This window comes from Trichechus manatus, unplaced genomic scaffold, assembly GCF_000243295.1.
Source record: "Trichechus manatus latirostris isolate Lorelei unplaced genomic scaffold, TriManLat1.0 scaffold00030, whole genome shotgun sequence".
NCBI classification, from domain to species: domain Eukaryota; kingdom Metazoa; phylum Chordata; class Mammalia; order Sirenia; family Trichechidae; genus Trichechus; species Trichechus manatus.
The window spans coordinates 3,116,488-3,138,705 of record NW_004443966.1 but is presented as its reverse complement, the minus strand read 5'-3'; the positions used below and the strand labels follow the sequence as shown (position 1 = coordinate 3,138,705).

General features: G+C 44.4%; 1 protein-coding gene across 3 annotated transcripts in view; it reads right to left on the bottom strand.

Annotated features, from left to right (window-relative positions):
• The window catches only part of CGNL1 (cingulin like 1), a 180,538-nt gene that overhangs the window by 82,640 nt on the left and 75,680 nt on the right, over nt 1-22,218 (bottom strand). For all 3 annotated transcript variants that reach the window (XM_023729667.1, XM_023729668.1, XM_023729669.1), the window contains one exon: nt 10,826-11,038. In XM_023729667.1, coding sequence (XP_023585435.1) covers nt 10,826-11,038 — 213 coding nt within the window. The remainder of the gene's footprint in view (nt 1-10,825; nt 11,039-22,218) is intronic.

The window sequence follows — 22,218 nt, the reverse complement described above, 5'->3', positions numbered from 1 at the left end:
TAGTCAATGTCACTGAACTGTGCATGTAGGAATTTTTGAAATGGTGTATCTTTGGCTATGTGCATTTTCACCAAAAAAAAAGAGGTTGAGAAGTTAGAGTATTGATATGTTGTGGGGTTGTTAACCAATGTTATAAAACAACATGTGTACTTCTATTTCATGAGAAACTATTTGTTCTGTTAGCCTTCACCTGAAGTACAATAAATAAATAACTAAATAAAGAGAACTGGATTGCTGCAGAGAGCTCAGAGAGCCCATACCTCCACATTAAGCAACACCATAAGTTAACCCTCCCAGAGCACTCACTCTACTTGTAAAGACCAGGACAGACACTCCTTCACAGAAACAATCTGCTCGTGTCACACACACACTTACCAACACCCTGTTTAAGTCTTTAATGATTTTCATTGCTCTCAGGAAAAAGAACAAAATCTTGAAGATGTGCCACACAGACCCGCATGAGCTGGTCCCCACTTCCTTCTCCACTTCATCCCACACCAGACTTCCCCTCACCCTCCACACCCCAGCCTCACTGCCCTTCATTCAACATCTCGAACAGACCATGCTCCCTCCACCACATGTCCTTTGCACACGCTGTTCCCTCTCCTAGAACGTTCTGTGACGTTGTTTTTTTGGTCTATTTAATTTCTCTTCATCCTTCAGATCTCCATCCTCATTTCCCTCCTCAACAGAAAGTGCTTATCACAAGGGACTTACCCATTTGTAAATGCAATCATTTGAACAAGGTCTGCCTCACCCACCAGGCCGAAAGCGCCACACACCTCCCCCGACCCTCTTGTCCATCTTATTCCCACCACCCAGCTCAGTGCTGGCATAGGTCAAAGGCTCCACAGATATATGCTTAATTAATTAATGACGACTACTATTTATTGAATGGAGATTTCAAAAACTGTATCAACAAATCCATTCCCTGTGGTTAGGAATGGATCGTGACTCTTTAACATCAAATCTTCCAGATTGTTTATGCCTGTTCCCTATGTCGTTCCTCATTACAGGTGGGAAACAGGCTTTCCTCCCTCCGCCCTGAGGGGTTAAGGCCTGTGTAGGGTCAAGCAGAGGAGCCCTGATGGTGCAGTGGTTAAGTCGCTCGGCTGCTAACCAAAAGGTTCGAACCCACCAGCTGCTCCGCAGGAGAAAGATGTGACAGTCAGCTTCTGTAAACATCTACAGCCTTGGAAACCCTATGGGGCAGTTCTACTCTGTCCTACGGGGTCACTATGAGGTGGAGTTGACTCGACAGCAGTGGGTTTGGTTTTCTGGTTTAGGATCAAGCATATACAGCCTGGCTTTGAGACCAGGCTGTTCTGTTGCTCCTCCTGAGGCCAAAGAAGGTTTTCTACCATCCTCTACCCAGTTCAGTCTCAGTACCTTCTCCTCACACCGCGTGGGAGTGTGCTGTGGTTTTCTGGGTCACCTGCGTGCTAGAAAATGCTCGTCTGCTTAAACAAGCTCATGAGGCTTCGCAGTCTCTTCATTAAACTGTCAACTGTCCCACTATCCCTGTGTGAGGCATCTTCCTGACGGAATCTCGCACTGCTGCTTCCTCCTGCACCGTGACACGGATGCCAAGCCACTCTCCAAAAAGCAGCGGCAGCAAATCACAACACGAGCCCTGAAGGAGTGGTCCTTTATTCCACCATCCTAACCAGGAAAAGGAAAGGCCCTTGGCATAAATGTTCTATTTCATGAGATCCCACCTCTAGAAATCTTAACTGGAAACTAACTGATTTTTTGAAATAATAAAATATACTCTAACACATCCCCCAGGTCAATACTATATCTTGCATTTAGACAATCTGAACTTACTAACAAATCGGATTGCTTTAAAGTCATCAGGCTCCTGCTGTGCTACTTCCCATCGAGAAACTCTACAAAGTCCTAGGAAAACAATTTACCTTTTTTATTTCTAATTCTTACATATTTGGTACATGCAGGGCACTTAGGGTTTCAGTTACAGAATGGACGCCCTATTTCTTGCCTGAATTTTGCCGTTTAAAGCTGTCTTTCCTGATCTCCTACCTTGCACATCCTCAACTGTTGTTGTTGTAAGCTGTCGCATCAATCCTGACTCACAGCGACCCTATATGACTGTAGAACCGCCTCGTAAGGTTTCCTGGGCTGTAATTCTTACTAGAGCAGGTCACCAGGTCTCTTCTCCCATGGAGATGCTGGGTGGGTTTGAACCTCTAACCTTTTGGGTAGCACCACCATTGCACCACCAGGGCTCCTTATGCCTCAACTGCAAAACCTATAACTCTGTAATTGCCTTTTTACTTGCACATCTTTCTCCCCACAGGACTGACCCTCAAACTAGCGACCACATTTTTCTCACCTTTGTACCTTCAGCGACCAGCACTACACATAAAATGCACTCAAGCATTTGGTCAAAAGTGAATCAACCATTCTCAGACTCTTACTCTGTCTCCTACAATCTATAACAAGAACTTCAGGGAAGCTCAAACACCAGGAGTGTGCAGTAAAGGAATGTTCTGTTTACTGCTTACGAAGGGCCCTTAAAAAGCTTATCAGAGAATTGGAAGCAGGAATGCAAACAGAAACCTGTGTACCAGTCACAATAGCCAGAAGACAGAAACAACCTAACGGTCTATCAACAGACGAAGGGATAAACAAAATGTGGTACATGTATCAGTGGGATTTACTCAGCCATAAAGAGAAATTAAGTCCTAACACACGCTACAACACGGACGAACCTTGAAAATATCGTGTTGAGTGAAATAAGTCAGTCACAAAAGGACAAAGACTATACGATCCCACTTACACAGAATCAGCAAATGCATCTACAGGCAGTCTCCGGGGTACAAACGAGATCCATTCCTAACAGTGTCTTAAGTCGAATTTGCAGGGAAGTCTGGACAGGTGCATACTGTGTGGTTAAGAGCTTGGCCGCTAACCAAAACGTCGGCAGTTCAAGTCCACCAGCTGCTGCTGGGAAAGTCTATGGGGGAGCTCTACCCTAAATCGACTCAATGGCAGCGGGTTTGGTTTTGGGTGTTAGTGCAAGAAAAGCTCAAAGCCTTTCCAATGATTTAAAAGCTACAGCGCCGAAAGTGAAGGTGGTTGTGATGAAGAATTTGTTGTGAGTAGCGGTTGGTTCGATTATTTCAAAGAGAGGACAAATTTACAGAACATGAAGGGCAAGCAGGTGTTGTCCAAAAGCCGGACATTGGTGACCCGGAGTCTGCCTGTAGACCCAAGTTTATCAGTGGTTCCTAGGGGTGGAAGCAAGGGGGAGAGGCAGCATTGCTTAGGGGGCCCTGAGTTTCTGTAAATGGCGGTGGAATCATCTGGAAGAGGATAGTGGTAATGGCTGCACAACACGAACACAATCAGTAGCAACAAATTATACGTGTGAAAAATACTGAGTTGGCTAATGTGATGTTTTATATATATATATATATATATTTTTAATCACAATTTTAAAAAAAAGAAGGCCTATCAGTCAGCAGCCCCTAGGGTTTTCTCATTACAGACACTGACCTTCAGGACCACGTGGTACCTGGGATCCGAGCTACAACACAGAACTCCAGGGCTTCCATGACACTTTCAAATCGAACATCCTAGGGCATCACCCCAAGGCCTCTTACTTATCTACTTTGTAATCAATACCAAATGCGGAGGAGTGATGCCATTATTATAAAAGTCATTTCCGGCAAAAAAAAAAAAAAAAAATGTTAGAGAGAAAAAATGAAAGGAGAAAGCCCTGTCTGAACCTTGAATCTTATTTATCTTACTCTTGCTGGTACAAAGTTCTATGACGCTAGGCAGTTTGAGCCTGTGGGAGAAGAGACGTTTTCCTTCTTCTGGGTACCTGGAGGCAAACCCCGCTGTTTCTCCCACTCTCAATAGTGGTCATTCAGGGTAAGCTGATCATGTGAAGTAAAAAAGCTGAGGAAATGGGACATTTTTACAGTTTCCCTGGCTAACCTGACTCCCTCAGAGAAGACAGAAATGAGATTTTACACTGAATTAGCCATGTCTTAAGGGAGGCAATGCCATTGATCTAAGATTAGCACTGGTTTTACCATCTGACCCTCAGCTGACCTTATGCTTTGAAGGAAAACAGTCAGGGATTGGTGGGAGTGGGGAGGGACATTCAGAAGGGATGTGAGAAAGGACACTGAAGCACATACCCAGTTTTATAAAACCAAGTGACATAAAAGTAAATACACAGGCACAATATAAGGACAGTTCTGGGAAAAAAAATTTTTTCAACATTATTGAATATGAATAAATTTCTATCAAGGTTTATATAACACACAGGTGTAACGCTGGAAAGATTTTACTGTGTGTGGAGTGGAGCCAGGTGAAAGTACAGAGAGTCGGCATATAAATATATAATGCAAAAACAGGCTGCCTTTAGAGGTTCCTCAAATATATCATCAGTTTAGCCAAATGAAACGCTCTTCCCCTGCTTCTCCTCTCCTGGACTTTGCCGCCTCTTTTCAAGTCTCTGTGCCCGTTTCCTTGCCTTCCTCCTACTGGCTTAGCCTCCTTTCTCTTCTCTCTGTGCCCTCTAGACACCCTCTTACCTCTTGGACTACATCACTCCCCCACCCAACAACTCCCAGGTCTAAAGGGCAGCTGCCTCTACCAGCCACACTCACCCAAGACCTCAGTGAGACCCCCAATCTCTTCCCCCACCACGGTGAACTCATTAGCTCTCCCAGCAAGCCTTCCTTCCAGGCACCCAGAGGCGGAACCTTGGGATTAGCTTTGTCCCTTCCTTCCCCCTCACCCCAGTCAAGACTCCCTTTGTGGGGTCTCTCAGTCTGTCCCACCTCTCCCGAGCCCCTGCCTGCGGCTCATTCCTCTTCGCTCCTCACTTCAAACCTTTCTCCCATTTCCAACCTCTCCTACCTCCAGGCCATGCCACTACAAGGTAATGTCTCTAATTAGCTCCCTAATTATAAAAACATCAATGGTTTCTGCACTGACTACCAACTGAAGACCACTCTTCTCCTCAAGGCATTCAAACCGTCTTCACAATCTGACAGCCCTGCGTTTTCTGTCTTAATTCTTCTTGTCTTGCTCTTAAAAAAAATTTCTTAAAATAAAAATTTAAAAATAAAAAACTTTTTATTAATGAAAACTTCAAACATTCACAAAAGTAGAGAGAAGAATATAATGAGCTCTTGTGTGTCCCTTATCCAGCTTTAACATTTATCAACATACGATTGATGTTGTTTCACCCACAGGCCCACTTATTGCCCCCAAAATGGATTGTTTAAAGCGAATCCCTGACAACCTATCATTTCAACCATAAATACTTCAATATGTTTCTCTAAAAGATAAAGATTTTAAAAAACAACTCTATTACCACCCCTAAAGAATTTGTTTAAACAATTTCTAAATATTGCTAAACATACAGATTGTATTTGAACATCCCCAGTAATTTTAAATATTTTTGTTTGTTTGTTTTTTACACATAGTTTGTTTGATTCAGGATCCAAAAACAGTCCAAACATTGGATCAGATGCTCTGCCCCTTTGTTGTTGTTACTGCTGGGTGCCAACGAGTCAATCCCTACTTATAGCGACCCCATGTGACAGAGTAGAACTGTCCCATAGGGTTCCTAATCTTTAGGGGAGCAGCTGATTAGTTCAAACTGCCAACCTTTCAATCAGCAGCTGAGCACTTAACCACTGCATCACCAAGTCTACTTAATCCATAGCAACCTTAACTTTCTCCACAAGGCTCCAGCCTAGACACACTCTCCCACCTACAAAGCATTGTGTAAGCATGTCCACAGCCCCCATGCCCAAACACGCGTCCAATACACGTTCAAATACAACTTACCTTTCACAGTCCAACTCATAGACTGCACCCTTCGTGAAATCTTTGCTGATTGCCACCAGCCCTCCTCCTGAGGAGAACCCACCTCCTACAAGTCTCTGCCTTGCTTGGGGCATTTACTCTGTCCTGCTCAATAGCCTGACTATGACTTCTCTTCCCTCCGTCTCCAGAAGGGCAGATTCTATCTGATCTTCATTCATAGCCTTCACAGAAGTTAGCACAATACGCTGCACAAGGCAACTGCTCAGTAAATAAATGAATAAATACTATATTTCAAAGCAATACAGATGGAGAAGAACAGCAAATGTATCTCATATACCTTCATCCTCCCTCCTCTTCGCCCTCATCCATTCATTTAAGAAATACTTATTATGTAACGGCTACCTGTTGGGCACCCTGAAAGTGCCTAATGGCCCAGAAGTCACATGACCCAGTACAGAAATGAAAGTGACTCTTTCATCATCCTCAAAATACCTGCAGCTTTAGATGCAAAATTAGTCCTTCCAAGATCAACGCTAATATTATGATACTGTTCCCAACAGACAGCTCATTTTCGTGAAAAAACAAAACATTTTAATTCATAAAAGAGACCTCAAAACAGACTAATGCCTGGTCTTAGAGATTGCCAGGAACTGTGAGGGCAACTCCACTTCTGTCTTCCTGTTCCTCCAATCCACAAACGTTCACTGAACACCTGTTAAGAGCTAGGCACAGTGGGGATACCAAAGTGGAACGTGATGACCGTCCTGGGTATGGCAAGGAAGATAAACCAAAAACAAAATTTCCAATAGCACTAGGTCCCTGGAAACTGTAAGGTCTAAGAGGTAACCAAGGAATTTTTTGGAGGAGCTGGAATTTGACCTGAGACTTCTCTGAAAACTCTTAAGAAACGACACTGTCTTGTGCTTCTCAACAAGAGTTGGAGATAGGAAGGGTCAGGGATGATAAGGAGAAGCTAACAGCTGTGGACCGTCTTCATTCTACCCCCAGATGGCAGACTCATTCACACCCCTGGCCCTACATGGGTTCCAACCACTGCCACAAACCCAAGGACAAACAGGACATTTCCTTTTCAAAGCTGGAGAGAACATAAAAGGATGTGTAACAGAGAAAATTATGTTGTGAAATACGGCGCCTAAGTACTTAAGGGAGCCCTGGTGGCACAGTGATTAAGAGCTCCGCTGCTAACCAAAAAGTCAGCAGTTCAAATCCACCAGGCATTCCTTAGAAACCCTATGAGGCAGTTCTACTCTGTCCTGTAGGGTCCCTATGAGTCGGAATTGACTCGACAGCAACGGGTTTGGGTTTTTTGGGAAGTACTTAAGAGTCCTTTAAGAGAATGTTTGATTGATAGAATCTCCTTTGTAACAGACCACAAAAAGCCATTTCTTTAAAAGAAGAGAACTTAAATAACTCCCATGATAACTCAAACCACCCCAGCTTTACTGGCACGGCATAGTAACCAAGGAAACCCCGCGTAACCGAGGCATTCGTGAATTCTCACCTGTTGAGCCATCAATCTGTTCTTAAAAAGGTGTGGCGGCTTGGGTCTACAAAATATATTTTTACAGAGTATCTGGAATACCTGTAAAATGTTCTTAACATAATGTGGTGGTTTTCCCCAAATGTTCCGGTAATTTAAAACATCCAGCACTCAAGCTCAGGCCAGGATGAAATGTTTGTTATCTGACAATGGTAACATAGTACTTCAGAGGTTTTGGCCCTAGGGCAGTGGCAAAAAATTAGAAAACCTTCGAGGACAGGAGGTTGGTTCCTAAGACTCAGCAAGGAAATGAACTTTTCAATGCAAGGCAGTTCCTTAAAGAAAGGTCAGCATTTACTCACAGTGCTGGGTAGGTCTTCCCCTGGGGCAGGGAAAGGCTAGTGCTCCACATTTAAGAAGCACTCTTTGCTAAATTAAAATATTACATTTAATTCACTCTCCCCCAAGCATTTAATAGGATAATGTAAAATTCTATTATATAATATCAACACATAAATAATATAAGAAAAGGCAGCATCTGTCCACTAAATTAACACAATTTTTTTTCCATTAAATATGGTTCTCTCACATTGATTCAGCAGCCATCTTCAGAAGCAATAGCTAACAAGGAGCAAAAACACAACCATGGTCCTCTCTTCAAGACACTGTGGGGAAACTAAAATCCAGGCACAGAATTCAGAGTCACACAGAGCTTCCTAATAGGCCTCCCACATGGACATTAAAAGAATCCAACAGAAACCACACTTCAGGGACTCAGGACTCAGCTAGGAGGGTCCAGATGTGACTGTGTGCCAGACACTGCACTGAGCCCAAGGCGCAAAGACCACAGACTGCTGGCCTGCAGGTAGGCTGGGTTTGGTCTATGTGATATATTTATTTATTGAAGCAATGCTTAAAAGTTAGTACATCTCAGATTAATATCCAGGTATCTGACTTCTCCTGAAAACTGAAAGATCTAGCAGCACGGTCCAGCATTCCCTCAGCAGACATTTCCGGGTGTAGTACAGCAGAGCACACATTCTCGTTTGCCAGTCACCACCATACCCTACTGTCAGCCCAATAACACACTAAGAATGTCACTCATTTATGCTCCTGCCTACCCCCAAGGTATCGAGTTTGTCATTCCCACTCTAGAGAAAAAAAAAAAGGGATAAAAATGGCGCCTGTGCTTCAGACGTTCAGAGTCTAATGGAGGAGGTAGACATGAAGATAATTTGCAACATGGCGTGATACGTGCCACAGTAGAGGGATGGCCAGCGTGTAACAAAAACTCTACGTAAAGGGCAGCTAACACCACTGAGACGAGCGGAGGTGGAGGTATCTGGGCGCCTTTACAGGAGAGAGGACATTGAAGGAGGGTCCTGAAGGATGAGAAGAGGTTGGCCAAGCAGAAAAATGGGAGAAAGTCACAGTATGTGTGCAGAGGTAAGAGGAAGAAGCAAATTTGGAGTTTTCCAGAGACTGGTTGGGCAGAGAAGGGACTTTATTGCCTACCATGCTTGTACAATTTTTAACTTAAGTCTAAGGTCAAGTGAGTTATTTAAGCAGAGGCTGACGTGATCAGATTTGCTGTTTTCGGGAAAGACACTGTGTAGACTACGTGTAGACTATGACCTGGAGCAAATGACCCCTGCTGGCATGCACCCCATTGGGTGCTAAGATGAACCCCTCTATGTTAACTTCCCGGTGTTCAGGAACCCACATTCTCGGACAATGAGATATGTCTTGGCCAACCCATCTTTCATTTCTTTCACAGATAACTGTGTGTCAATGCAGATATCTTTCTTGAACCGGTATAATGAAAAGGATGTGAGCTAACACGCAATGTAGACCTTCAAAAAGGTCAAAATCAATAGCCTAAGTCCCTCAACATTATCTCAATTTCACTCAAGAAAGGAATCCTCTTCTGCCTACCCCGTTTCCTTTGCCCACCCATGTATCTGTGTCAGTAGAGGACCAACGAAATACCAGGGGTCTCAAGTGTGGCATAATATTGATTTCCCTCAGAATCAAATCACTACAAATACATGTCCAAACACCATCATCAAGAATCTGTGAATCAGCCACCCAGAACATACCACATTAACTCAAGCTTTGATCCAAGGTCTGTGGTGGTAAAGAAATGATGGGTCAAAGGGGAATTATTTTACTGAGCAGTCTGCCAGGATGTCCCCAGTGAAGAACAGCACACAAAGGTCAATAACAAGGACAACAGGTTACTGCATAGAACGAACCAAGGTGGGAATAACAGGCAAGTCTCCTCAAAGCCATGAAAATTAAATCCATTTCCCTTTTCTCCCTCAGATTAAATCGAACCACAAAAAAGGCTAACACAGGCAAATAAAGGAGTGGCTTTTTTTTTTTTCTTCCAAGCTGTCTCAAAGTTATAATAAGTCACAGAAGACTATTCCCCGGACTTTTTATTGTTGCTACAAACAAACCCATCTTTCATTTCTTGTCATTTGCAATTGCCATGCCATAGTTGAAAATCAGTGAATCACCACGGAATTTAGGGGAGACAGGGCCTGCTAGCTCTGAGCTGTCACCACAATGATCACAGAATAAACAAATACCAAGCGTTCTCTAGCTTCATCATCTTTATATATTGCAGAGAATCGAACAAATTTATACTTCATAATTGCCCTCTTTCTCTAAAGATAGTGTGAAATTTCAAAGCATTTTCCTCTTCAAAACATTGCTTTTCTCTTCCTCAAGAGCCAGCGTGGGGTCTGCACTGAAAGACTTCAACGTAATTTAGAACCTATTTGTAGGAGCCAAGAATTCAATTAAGAGAAAAACTATTTTGGAAGGATTTTGACAATTCAGCCAATTAACCTTCTTGTAACGTTGCTGAAAAAGGAACCTGAATTGTCTAACAAAAGACTGCACAAGTCATAAGCAGCCGGCTAGGGCAAGGGTGAAAGAGTTCACAACTCTGTGTCCCCTCTGCAATGCAGCCCCATTAACAGTCCCACAATGCCCTAGGCCTTGGGCCTGCAGGACCACCCAGGACAGTACAGCTCTCCATGTGCACTGGGCTACAGAAATTCAAGAGTTCATCTGTGGTCCTTTAAATCCCACTTCATGTAGTACTGGAGCCCTGGTGGCGCAGTGGTTAAGAGCTCGGCTGCTAACCAAAAGGTTGGCAGTTCAAATCCACCAGCTGCTCCTTGGAAACCCTGTGGGGCAGCTCTACTCCGTCCTATAGGGTCGCTATGAATTGGAACCGACTTGATGGCAGCAGTTCATGGTAGTGCTGGAGGCCTTTAATCAATATCCTGAATGATTTTTTAAGTTAATAAACTTAAAAAGCTCAGCGGCAGAACCACTGAGCTTATTCTTTGTTGGCAAACTCTGGTTCCCGTAATCTAATGAAACCAAGTTTCACTCTAATTAAAGGAAGGAAAAAGGTCTGCATTGGTGGGGAGAGGTGGTCTCATCTGTTCATGTCCCTATGGTCCCATCTGGCCCCTTCAGGCGACTCACCTTGGTGGCCTCTTCCACGCTCTCCCTCAAGGCCTGCAGCTCGGCATCGTACTGCTCCTTCAGCTTGTCCATCTCCTGGTCGTGGCTGGACACTTCCTCTTTCAAAGCGCCTTTCAGCGCAGTGAGTTCACGCTCCCGCTTTTTCAAGAGGTCTTCTTGCTCTTCTTTGGCGATTAGTAGATCTTGCAGATCCTGTTTGGCCTGTAAGAGTTCCTAAAGAAAGGAAAAATGGACAGAGAGGTGAACACTAAACACCTCTGCCAAGAGGGCCTGCATCTCCGCTCCAGCTCAGCCGTCCACACAGTAACACCCTCTCCTGTCCTTCCACCCTCTTCCTCACGCTACAAAACCCACTCCAGCCATCTCTTCCTCTCTCCCTTCAGTTCTCAGAGGCCATCATTCTTCTTGGTCTGTCTGTCTTAGCTTTTCTGAGATTTGATTAATCTGAGGGAGAAAAGGAAAACTGGATTAACTTTCATGGCTTTGAGGGGACGTGTTTGTTTTTCTACCTCATTGCATTTCTGTGGAATAGCCCGTTGTCCTTGTTATTGACATTTGTGTGCTATTACTTCATCGAGGACATTCCAATTTGTTGATCTCCCTGCTTCCTACCCACCTCGAACCCTATGTGTGGTCAAGCCCTCATCTATATTCCCAGTACTCGGGATGACTTTGCTCCTTCTTCTTTCCATCACACCTGCCTATCTGAGCAGAGCACAATGCTCACACTTTTTCGTCCTCCACTGCCAAGAGTTCACAGGGAAAGCCACAAAACTGGGACTACAAGTTCCACTACAAATCATGTACCTAAAGCCAACTGTGTCCTGCCAGAGGCTCAGAAATTCCTCTTAATTCAACATCTCTGTTGTATTCGACATACCACTTGTCCCAGACCTGCTCAGCTCTCCTAAGCTCAGGACTTGCCCACTCTGCAGACTTCACACTTGGCTAGGAGACTTAAACCTCGGCTTCCTCTCCACCCCACTGTCCTCTGCCATCCATGCCTTCTCCACCCAAAGCTACTTCACAGGGAATGAACTATCTCCCACTAGCCTGCTCCAAGTCCTTACTCCATCAATTATCTTCTCTTTCTGACATTTTCTTCCTTTTACTTGAATCTATGTCCTTTCCCTCAGGGCACAAGAGTCTTCTGGGTTGGGGGGGACCCTCTCAATGCTGCCCCCCAAGCTTTACCACCAAGCTTTTTGGAAGCATAATCTCAATTTGAAAATTATGTCTGAAGAAGTTGAAGCTCCCTGGGCAGTGCAAATGGTTTGCACTCAACTACTAACCTAAAGGTTGGAAGTTCAAACCCACCCAGTGGTACCGCAGAAGAAAGGCCCGGCAATCTGCTTCTGTGAAGATTACAGCCAAGAAAACTCTATGGGGAAGCTCTACACTGTAGCACATGAGGTTGCCATGAGTCGGAATCAACTCAACTGCAGAGGGTTTGGTTTTTTGTTTTCTACTAAGACTGCCCCCTCCAAGGTCATACAACTAAAACAACCAAACCCACTGCCATCAAGTCGATTCCAATTTATAATATGACCCATAAAACCTGTTGCCATCAAGTCAATTCCAACTCATAGTGACCCCATAGGGTTTCCAAAAAGCAGCTGGTGCATTTGAACTGCCAACCTTTTGGTTAGCAGCCGAGCTCGTAACCATGGCGCCACCAGGGCTCCCTATGACCCATAGTGACCACATTCAATGGTCTCCTCCTAGCCCTCACTTCTCTTGACCCCGCTCTGCCCCTCCCTGCCTGCCTCCTTACAATTCTCTTCTGCCTGTAGTTTAAAGACTTGACACGCTCCTGCTTTCTTCCCCAAGGCCACCTTTCCTGTGACAAACTTCTCTGGCTTTTCTCTCTCTCTTCCCACAGGCTGATTCCCAAGAATGCAACCTTGCATTCTCCATTCTTTCTTGGCAAGCTCGTCTCATTTTTTTGATTCTAGGTAAACGACCCCCAAACCTTTACCTCCCACCCTTATCTGAGTTCAGACCTGCACTTCACATTCCTTCTACGCCTCTTCCTTTAGTCCCTGTCCTTGCGAATGGCACCACACGCCTCCCAAGCATCGAAGCTCAGGACCTGGAAGCAATTTTGACTTCTCTTCCTCGTCCTTGTCCCTCACAACTGGAAAGTTAGTTCTGTAACATCCTTTCTTCACCACCCTAATTTAGGCTTCCTGCCAGAGTGGTTTGCAATAGCCAGCCAACTGCTCTCTGCTTCCAGGCTCTCAGCTGGAGCCTCTCAGACACTATCCCTGCAGCAGCTTCTGCCTGGTGTGTCCTTCCCTCTCGGTCCCACCTCCCTCTGCCTTTCAGAATCTCTTTAAAGACTCAGCTCCAGTATCACTTCCTCCAAGAAGTCTTCTTTGAAGAACCCTCTTGAATGCCCATCTCACTGTAGCTACACTTCTCACAGCACTTGCTAGTTTTTGCCTTGCATTCCATGTATTTAGATTATTTTCTTGTCTCCCTACTAGACAGTCCGCTCTGGGAAGGAAGGGTATAGATCTGATTTACTAGGTGGTTGACACATAGATCAGTGATACTGGGGGGGTGTGTATCTATTTTCGGTGAAAATAAATTACCACAAGCAGTTCAGCAGGAACCTAGGGATGTCAGAATGCTAAATTAGACTATTTTTTTCACTTGTGCCTTCTGAATAAACACACATCCTATTCCCTTGGAAGGAGCCCTGGTGGCGCAGTGGTTAAGCACTTGGTGCTAACTGAAAGGTCAGTAGTTCAAACCCATCAGCTGCTCCACGAGAGAAAGATGTGGCAGTCTGCTTCCGTAAAGATTACAGCCTTGGAAACCCTACGGGGCAGTTCTACTCTGCCCTGTGGGGCCGCTATGAGTTGGAATCGACCCTAAAGCACATAACAAAAACAATCCAGGGAGCACATGGAGAATCAGAGAAATGGTTGCCACCAGGGGACCCCAGGTCTCAGAGATGAAAGCTACCTTCCATTCAAGAATTGTGTCGCTGATGAGGGGATAAAATCACTTTCATGTTCCCTGGGATATGCACACCCACTGGACCAGGGAAACCTCTGCAATCCCAGCATGGAGGTCCTTGCACACAGCAAGACTGAGCCCATCAAGAATCTAATCAGCAGGCACTGACCAGCTCAGGTGTAATATCAAGATGCTCAGTCAGGTTACCAGGGCAACTCTGGTTCTTCCAAGGCCCAAATACAGAGACCTTATGAAAATACACCCCGAACTGACATTTATCAAAGGGGGTGCCCTGCTGCAGCCACTGCCCACCCCGCCTTAAGAAGTGCCACAGCCTCTCCCCAATCCCGTTGCTGCTGGCTACCCCTTCAGGTCTCCCGAGAGGCTTCTGCCAGCTCCTGCAAAACAGCCCTGCGATTCTGCCCCGTTTCCTGCTTCTACTCACACATTTCCCAGTTGTTTGGACGATAAGGCCGTTCCCCTTCCCACACTTATCTTTTCCAGGACATATCTGTTTTGTGCTGCCTTTTGTGTGCTGCTGCCAACGCACGTCCAGAGCTGGGGTTTTTATGGTCCATTCCATACCGACACGCTATTATCTGTGGCTGAGGCTGTTGCTTAAGTGGACTGTGGGGCACAAATCCAATCAGATTACACCTCACCACATCACTTTATAGCACTTGATGTTTTCCAGAATAGAGACCAAAAAGCACATGAGATTTCAGAAACTTCACTTCATCAGCTCAGGGCTTTGTTAACAATTTTATCAAGCCAAAGAAGGGAGAAAAATATATATATAAACCTCCATTAGAGATGAACATGCCGCTCTGTAGACTCCAATCAAAGAAAACAAGGTAAAACTTTGGCTGTTCAGAATTAGCACTTTCAAAACCAGAATAGTTCCATACCTGAAAGCAGCGAGGAGATAAAAATCTAGTGGGGAAGGGGAGACAATAAAAACTGACATGTGTTTGGTACTTAATACGTAATAAGAATTGTGCTAAGCATTTCAAAAATCCAAGATCAATATTCAAGAAGATGAATATTACTATTCTCATTCATAAATGAAAAACCGATGTGAACATGCCCAAGATGACACAGATTACAAAAGGCAGAGGCAAGATTCGGACTCAGATCTGATACCAAAGCCTACTCTCAGCCATATAGCTTCTCTGAACCTGGTAACAACAGTACACACTCAAGACAAGCCAAGGATGAACCAATTCGGCTGACACTATTGGCACAGACCGAACACCGCACTGTGTTTGGCTGGCAGTGCTGGTTAGGAGGTCCACCTTTATAAACTAAAGCAAAGAAGCATGACTAGACTCTATTTGCCTAGAGCAACAGAGGAAGGAGAGTCAGGAATAAGAAGAAATGGAATGTGTGGCTAACTGCCTCCATGAACAACTGCATCTTTTGCCATGAAACCAGAAGAACTGGATGGTGCCCAGCTATCATTACTGAACATTTTGATCAAAGACCCTATAGAAGAATCCTTATCGAAAAGGGGAAAATGAAGAATGGAATTTCAAATTCTCATGGAATCCAGACTTTCTGGGACCATGGCTGCTGGACAAACCCCTGAAACTATTACCCTGAGGTAATCTCTAAACCTTAAACCAAAAATGTCCCCTGAAGTCTTCTTTTAAACCAAACAATAGTTTAGCTTAACTAGTGAAGACTGTCTGCCTTGAGCATTGTGCTTTTAAGAACTATCTATATGGGATCAAATGGACAACAGTGACTTGAAAGGTTAGACAGGAAAGTTAGGAGGTGGTGAATTTATGTTAACGGGGGAAGAACAATTTGGAAAAGGAGGGTGAGAACGGCCGCACAACCCGAAGAATGTAATCAATGTCACTGAACTGTACGTGTAGAGATTGTGGAATTGGCGTACATTCTGCTGTGTATATTCTCAATAACAACCGGAAAAAACAATTAAATTAAAAAAGGAGGACAGTTGAGAGGAGAAGGACGTGCATTGCGGGGCCTGGTCGTTGCCAGCAGCAGCGAGTGGCTGTTCTGGCAGCAGGTGCGCGGAGAGGCATGCCTCAGAGCGCCCAGAGCACCATTTCTACAACACCAAAGTGAAAACAACCCAAATAAACATTATCAGGAAAAGAGGATGGATCGTGTTGTCTTTATTCAAATGAAGAGACTGACCTACAGTGACATCAAACAACAGGAGTGAATCCTTAACACACAGTGTTGAGTGAAAAAAGCAACTTGCAGAAGATTATATGCAGTAACAGTTTTATTTCGCTCAGACAAAAAGCAAAACTGAACCCATAAAATTATGTAGTGTTACATCCTTATGTGATGAGTGTAAAATGCAGGATGGTGACTCCTTTTTGGAAGGGAGGCAGGAAGACGGGCTGGGAGAAGCACGCACAGAGAATGCCATAGTGTTGGTGAGGTTCTGGTTTCTAACTAGGGAGGGGAAGTTCATGGATGTTCATTATGTTGTTATATCTAATAACTTACATATGTTACAAAAAGCTTTTATGTATCAAATATCACATAAATAAAAAGAGCCAGTAACGAAGAGGCAAAAGAAGTCTGTATTCTGTGCCACAAAAGGTCATATGTCCGTCAACAGGAGCCCTGGTGGCACAGTGGTTAAGCGCTCAGCCGCTAACCAAAACGTCGGCAGTTCAAACCCACCAGTGGCTCTGTGGAAGAAATATGTGTCAGTCTGCTTCCGTAAAGATCTACAGCCTAGGAAACCACATGGGGCAGCTCTACTCTGACCCGTAGAGTCGCAATGAGTCGGCATGGACTCTCCAGCGATGGGTTTGGTTTGGTTTATGCTGTGAAACCATTGCTCATCTCAGTGAGGATACATTAAGCCATCTAACAGTACAACACAACAGCAGAGCGGCAGCCTCAACAACCACACAACAATAAACAAGACAAAAGAGCCAGGTTGATTGTGAATTCCAGGGATCCAGTATTAACAGGCAAAGGTCAAAAGCATGTGTAAAGGTATGCTAACATTTAAAGAGAACATGTGTATCAACACATGACTCAGAACCGGGGGCCCAGGGAAATGTGGACCAGTGAGGCTAACACTGTCTCATCTATCCTGTCCAGTAACAAGGGTGGCTGTTGAAATCCCCTGCAGGTCCTGAGTCACCAAAAGCTGAGAGCAGCACCAAATGACGAACCCAACCATGTCAGAGCACCCAGACCAGGGTCCTCCCATACATGTTCTGGAACAGGAAGCTCTAACATCAAATAAGATTTGGGAAATCTTGTGATATTTCCCCCTCGGAGATTCACTACGTACATTGTCAAGATTCTGAGATAAACTACAGCCGAAAAAGAAAAAAAAAGTTTGCGCAACTTATCCGTCCATGGCGGAAAGCTTCCCTCCACGCAGCATCTAGGAGCAGATACTCCACATCAGATGAGAAAACACTGATTACACTCTCCTCTGCTTAAACGCCCCCTAGAGGCTCTCTGGGGTCCTCTTTCCGGCCCACGCTCATTAAAGGGTAAGTAAAAGGCTTCATCAGAACTGTAGCCGACTGGGGATTACGTGGTTGTTTTTCCAAAGGACAGCCTAGAAAGTGCGGCACAGCCAGTGAGAAACACGTTCTAGTTACCTTCTTACTGAAACTCAGTAACTGTTTACTGGTATCACGGTGAAGTTCAGCACCACCACTGTTTCAGAGACCTCTGTTCTTAGCACCATCGACCCCCAAGACGATGCAAGTTCATAGCCGGAGTATTTCTGTGATACCTAAGGATTTACGTCTTGGCACAAGCCAAGGATGAACCATCACGAGATGCTGTTGCGGTGAGGCCCGCCTGTCAGCACCGCAACTCCCAGAGAAGACATTCAAATAACCAGAAGGCTGTTTTGTCTCGGCGTTTGGAGATGTCTTCTGTTTACCCATCACCCTCGGAACAGAAGCCCGGGCATGGCTGGGCAGAGAAGGCCATGCCGGAAAATGGCTCTATAACCATCTTCGTAATTCGAGTTAAATATATATATATATATTTATCCCAGAACACAGGTTTAACTCAAAAGTACGAGTTACCCGATTGCTGGCCGACTGCATGGCCTGCCTTAGCAACAGGGTATTTTCTATTTTGTTCTTTCCTTTCTTTCACTTTCTTCTTCTTTTTTTTAAATGATGTTATTCTCTCTGGATGTTACTTTACTGTGATTCACGTAGAGATCTGATTTTATTTAACAACATGGGAAATATTAGAAGAGATGCCATGAAAATGAAATATACAAAACACAGGGCAGGCCTTCAACCTTTTTCAAACGTCCCAAAGCCTGAGTATTTAAACATCCATTGTGTTTCAGAGTCTACTCTAAGCCAAACGCCCTGGAAAACTTGACCACAGCTATGGTCTGTTATCAGATTCCTCCAGACCACTTCCTACCAGATATGAAGAATAAATCGAAACTGACAAGGGGATGAAGTCTGTTTCATTAGTAATGGAGAAGCGTAGATGTTTTAAATGTGGCTGGCAAGTCAAAGGAAGCTGATAAAAACCATGGGGAAGATTCTCCAGAGGGACAGAAAGCCGCTTGGTAGCACAGAAGGGCCACTCCCATCCTGACCAGACTGCAGAATGGCAGCGGGAGATGGTGCCCTTCCCATCAGGGGGACGAGGCAAATGACCAGAGTCAGCAACATCAGAACCGTTTTTAAGGAAAGGCTCGCGTCTGTATCCTAGTCACCAAATTACTCAGTTAACTAGATCATCAGATAATTTTGTTCCGTTAAGTTACACTCAGTACATTGTGCTTAAAAAGGCGAAGAACTGTATAGTTCTTAGAATTATTCCTTTTTTTCTTTTTAACCGGTGACATTTAAATTCAGACAGTGGTCTTTTCATGCGCTCTGAGGCGCGGCACTGTGCGAGGCACTCCTGACTTTGTTCTAGAACTACTTTCCCGTCTCTCTTTCTTCTACTAGCCACCCAATTCAAGAACATGTCATCCTTCCCTCCTCCCCACCTCAGGCCCAGCACAGTGCCATGCTACAGAGCACATGAAAAAATCCCCTTCAGAACTTACATGAGCCCTGGTGGTGGAATGGTTAAGCATTCGGCTGCTAACTGAAAGGCTGGTGGTTCAAACCCACCCAGCAGCTCCATGGGAGAAAGACCTGGGGATCTGCTTCTGTAGAGATTATCGTTGCTGTTGTCGAGTGCCATCGAGTTGGTTTCCACTCCTAGTGACCCTACAGGACAGAGCAGAACCGCCCCATAGGGTTTACAAGGAGCGACTGGTGGACTTAACTGCTGACCTTTTGGCTGCAGCTGAGCTCTTAACCACTACACCACCATGGTTAAGAGTTCGGCTGCTAATCAAATGGTCCGCAGTTCAAATCCACCAGCTGCTCCTTGGAAACCCTATGGGGCAGTTCTACTCTGTCCTACAGGGTTGCTATGAGTTGGAATCGACTCAGTGGCAATGGGTTTAAAGGGCTACAAGCTATCAAGGGAAAGGGTATCTTTCTCTCTGAGAATCAATGATGTGTCCACATGAGAAGCACAAGCCAGCTACAGTCTTGTTTTCTATTTAAATGTGTTTGTGAAGCTACATTTTCAGCAAAAGTCATAAACCGGTCAGTGATATCATTTCTGCAGACTTATCCTTAGGACAGTCTTCCAAAGATGTAAAAGGATACATGTACAAAAATGTCACCACAACACTTGTTTATAACTGCAAAAAGTAAAAGGCGGGAAGAGAAAACAGAAAAAAGACAGAGACACAGGGGAACGGTTAAATATATTCTGCTTTATCACCTTAAAAATGAAATATGAAAAATATGAAGACTGTAAAATATAACAAGGAAAACGGTTTCTGACATACTAACTTTTAAAGGCAGGTATCAGAATTGCAGGGACACTACGTTCACCCCTATAATTTAGATGGATGGATGAAATCTAAAGATAGATCGGGAGGCAAACAGAAAACACAGACATAAAAATAGTTGTTAAGGGGTTAAAAAAATTATGTGTCCCATCTCATTTTCAAATTGCATTTGATGTTCTTTTAGTAATAGTTTAGCAATAAATACATGTATTTTCAAAGCCCCATTCTAAACAACGCTCTCTCTGTAAATCTCTAATCCCTGAAAAGAAGGCAGAGCTATGAGAAGCAGTATAATATCTAATCCCATGAATGTGACGGTTTTCAAGGAATCAGTTGATAAAGAGAAATATCAGGAGAAAAGTTCTGAGAGGCTGCTGTGTGGGGAGAAGAGAAAACTACTCACGTACCCAGCAGGAAAAAAACCCGAATTCCTGAGAACTCCTGGGTTGGGAGACCACAGTCGCTCCCTACTCAGCCTCTGCCAAGTCACAGGGAAGAGAAAGGGGGAACGTTCTAAGGAACCGGAGCTAATACCCCTCCTGGGGATGACTGCAACACTAAGCAGGGAAGGGGGTGAGAAAACAGTAAACACTTGAGAAGAACTAAGCATGAGCCAGAAGCTGTTGGCCCCAAGAAAGGGCCAAAGACAAGCCTAAGCCCTGGAGGGAAAACAAGGAGAAAATCAAAGCTCAGTTCTATCAAGGTGCCTTTGTTGTTTTTGTTTTTTGTGGGTTTTTGTTGTTGTTGTTATTGCTGGGTTTTTTTGTTTTTTGTTTTTTGACTTGGTTCTAAACTGTGTACCATTTATTTACTGGGCTGTTCCTATACACCAAAACATAGAAAAAAATAAAATTCAAACTGTATCAAACATCGGTAGGCCCAAATACAGGTGATGGTAGCATTATTACAAATATCAAACCCTAAATACCTACAGAGATAACATCACTGTCTTCTTCTCACTGGTTATACTTCTTTCCAACGAAAAAAAGTAGCCTTGCAAAATCTACATTCATGCTCTCTAAACATTTACTATGTACGTATATAACACCTCAGCAGGGTGGTAATCTCTGGCAGGGAAAAGATACTGTCTTTGGCTAGCCCCATAACAACTGGCAAATGCTAAACAGAGAGGAGATATCTACTGACTCGTACCGATGGATAAGAGCTGAAAATTCTACATGGGTGAATTCTACATTCTACACAGGGCAGAAGCCAGAGGGCAGCCTAGGGCATAGCAGTGATTTATTCTTTCATTCATTCACTTGTCATGCATCTATCCAACTATCCGCCAAATATTTACTGAGTGCTAGGGGCCCTACTGGCGCAGTGGTTAAGCGTCAGGCTGCTAACCAAAAGGTCAGCAGTTCGACTCTACCTGCCACTCCTTGGAAACCTGATGGAGCAGTTCTACTCTGTCCCGTAGGGTCACTATGAGTTGGAATCGACTCGAAGGCAATGCATTTTTTTAATATTTCCCAGAAGAAGCCCTGGTGGTGCAGTGGTTAAGTGCTCTGCTGTTAAACCAAATGCTGGCGGTCTGAACCCACCAACTGCTCCACAAGAGAAAGATGAGGCAGTCTGCCATAAAGATTTACAGCCTTGGAAACCCATGTGGCAATTCTACTCTGTCCTATAAGGTCACTACAAGTCGGAATCAACTCGATGGCAAAGGGTTTGGGTTTTTGGTTTGTTTTTTTGTACACGTCCCAGGCACTGTGATAGCTGCTGCAGATATAGGACTAATCTAGTCATTCCCATCCCTGCCCTCATGGAGCTTACAGTCTTGTGGAGGAGACAAACGTTAAGCAAATAACAATTTAACTTGTGGTGGGTGTGTATGGGAGCCCTGGTGGTACAACGGGTAAGAGCTCAGACTGCTCACCAAAAGGTCAACACTTCGAATCCACCAGCTGCTCCTTGGAAACCCTATGGGGCAGTTCTACTCTGTCCTGTAGAGTTGCTACGAGTCAGATCGACTTTGGTCTTTTTTTTGGTTTTAAGTGCTATACGGGCATTAACGCAATCTTGTTCTTGTTGTTGTGTGTTGCTGAGTCGATTCCAACTCACAGTAACCCTCCATGACAGAGTAGAGCTGCCCAGGGGGTTTCCAAGGCTGTAACCTTTACCAGAGCAGATCTCCAGGTCTTTGCTCTCACGGAGCTGCCGGGTGGGTTTGAACCGCCAACCCTTCAGTCAGCAGTGAAGAGCTTTACTGTTGTGCTACCAGGATTCCTTACACTAGGCACCTCCTAACCTATAATCTCATGTCTTAAAAATGTTTTTCCTTAAACAGCAGTACCTACAAAGCAATGCTCTAGCCCCTATATTTTTTCCAAAGTTTAACCTGAATCTACTGATGTTTAAATCTAATTTCTAATTTATTGGAAATGCAAAGGATAGAGGAATGAGTTAATGGACACCATAAGGAATGCGGGGCAGTGGGCTGGTCTCTTCAGGGGTTCCATGCGATGGAAGGAGAAAAGCAGAGAGTGGGATTCGGGGGAGGGGAAGTTATGATAAGATAAATGACAGCAGAGACACAACAGTGACAGCAGAGAGACAACAGTGACAGCAGAGA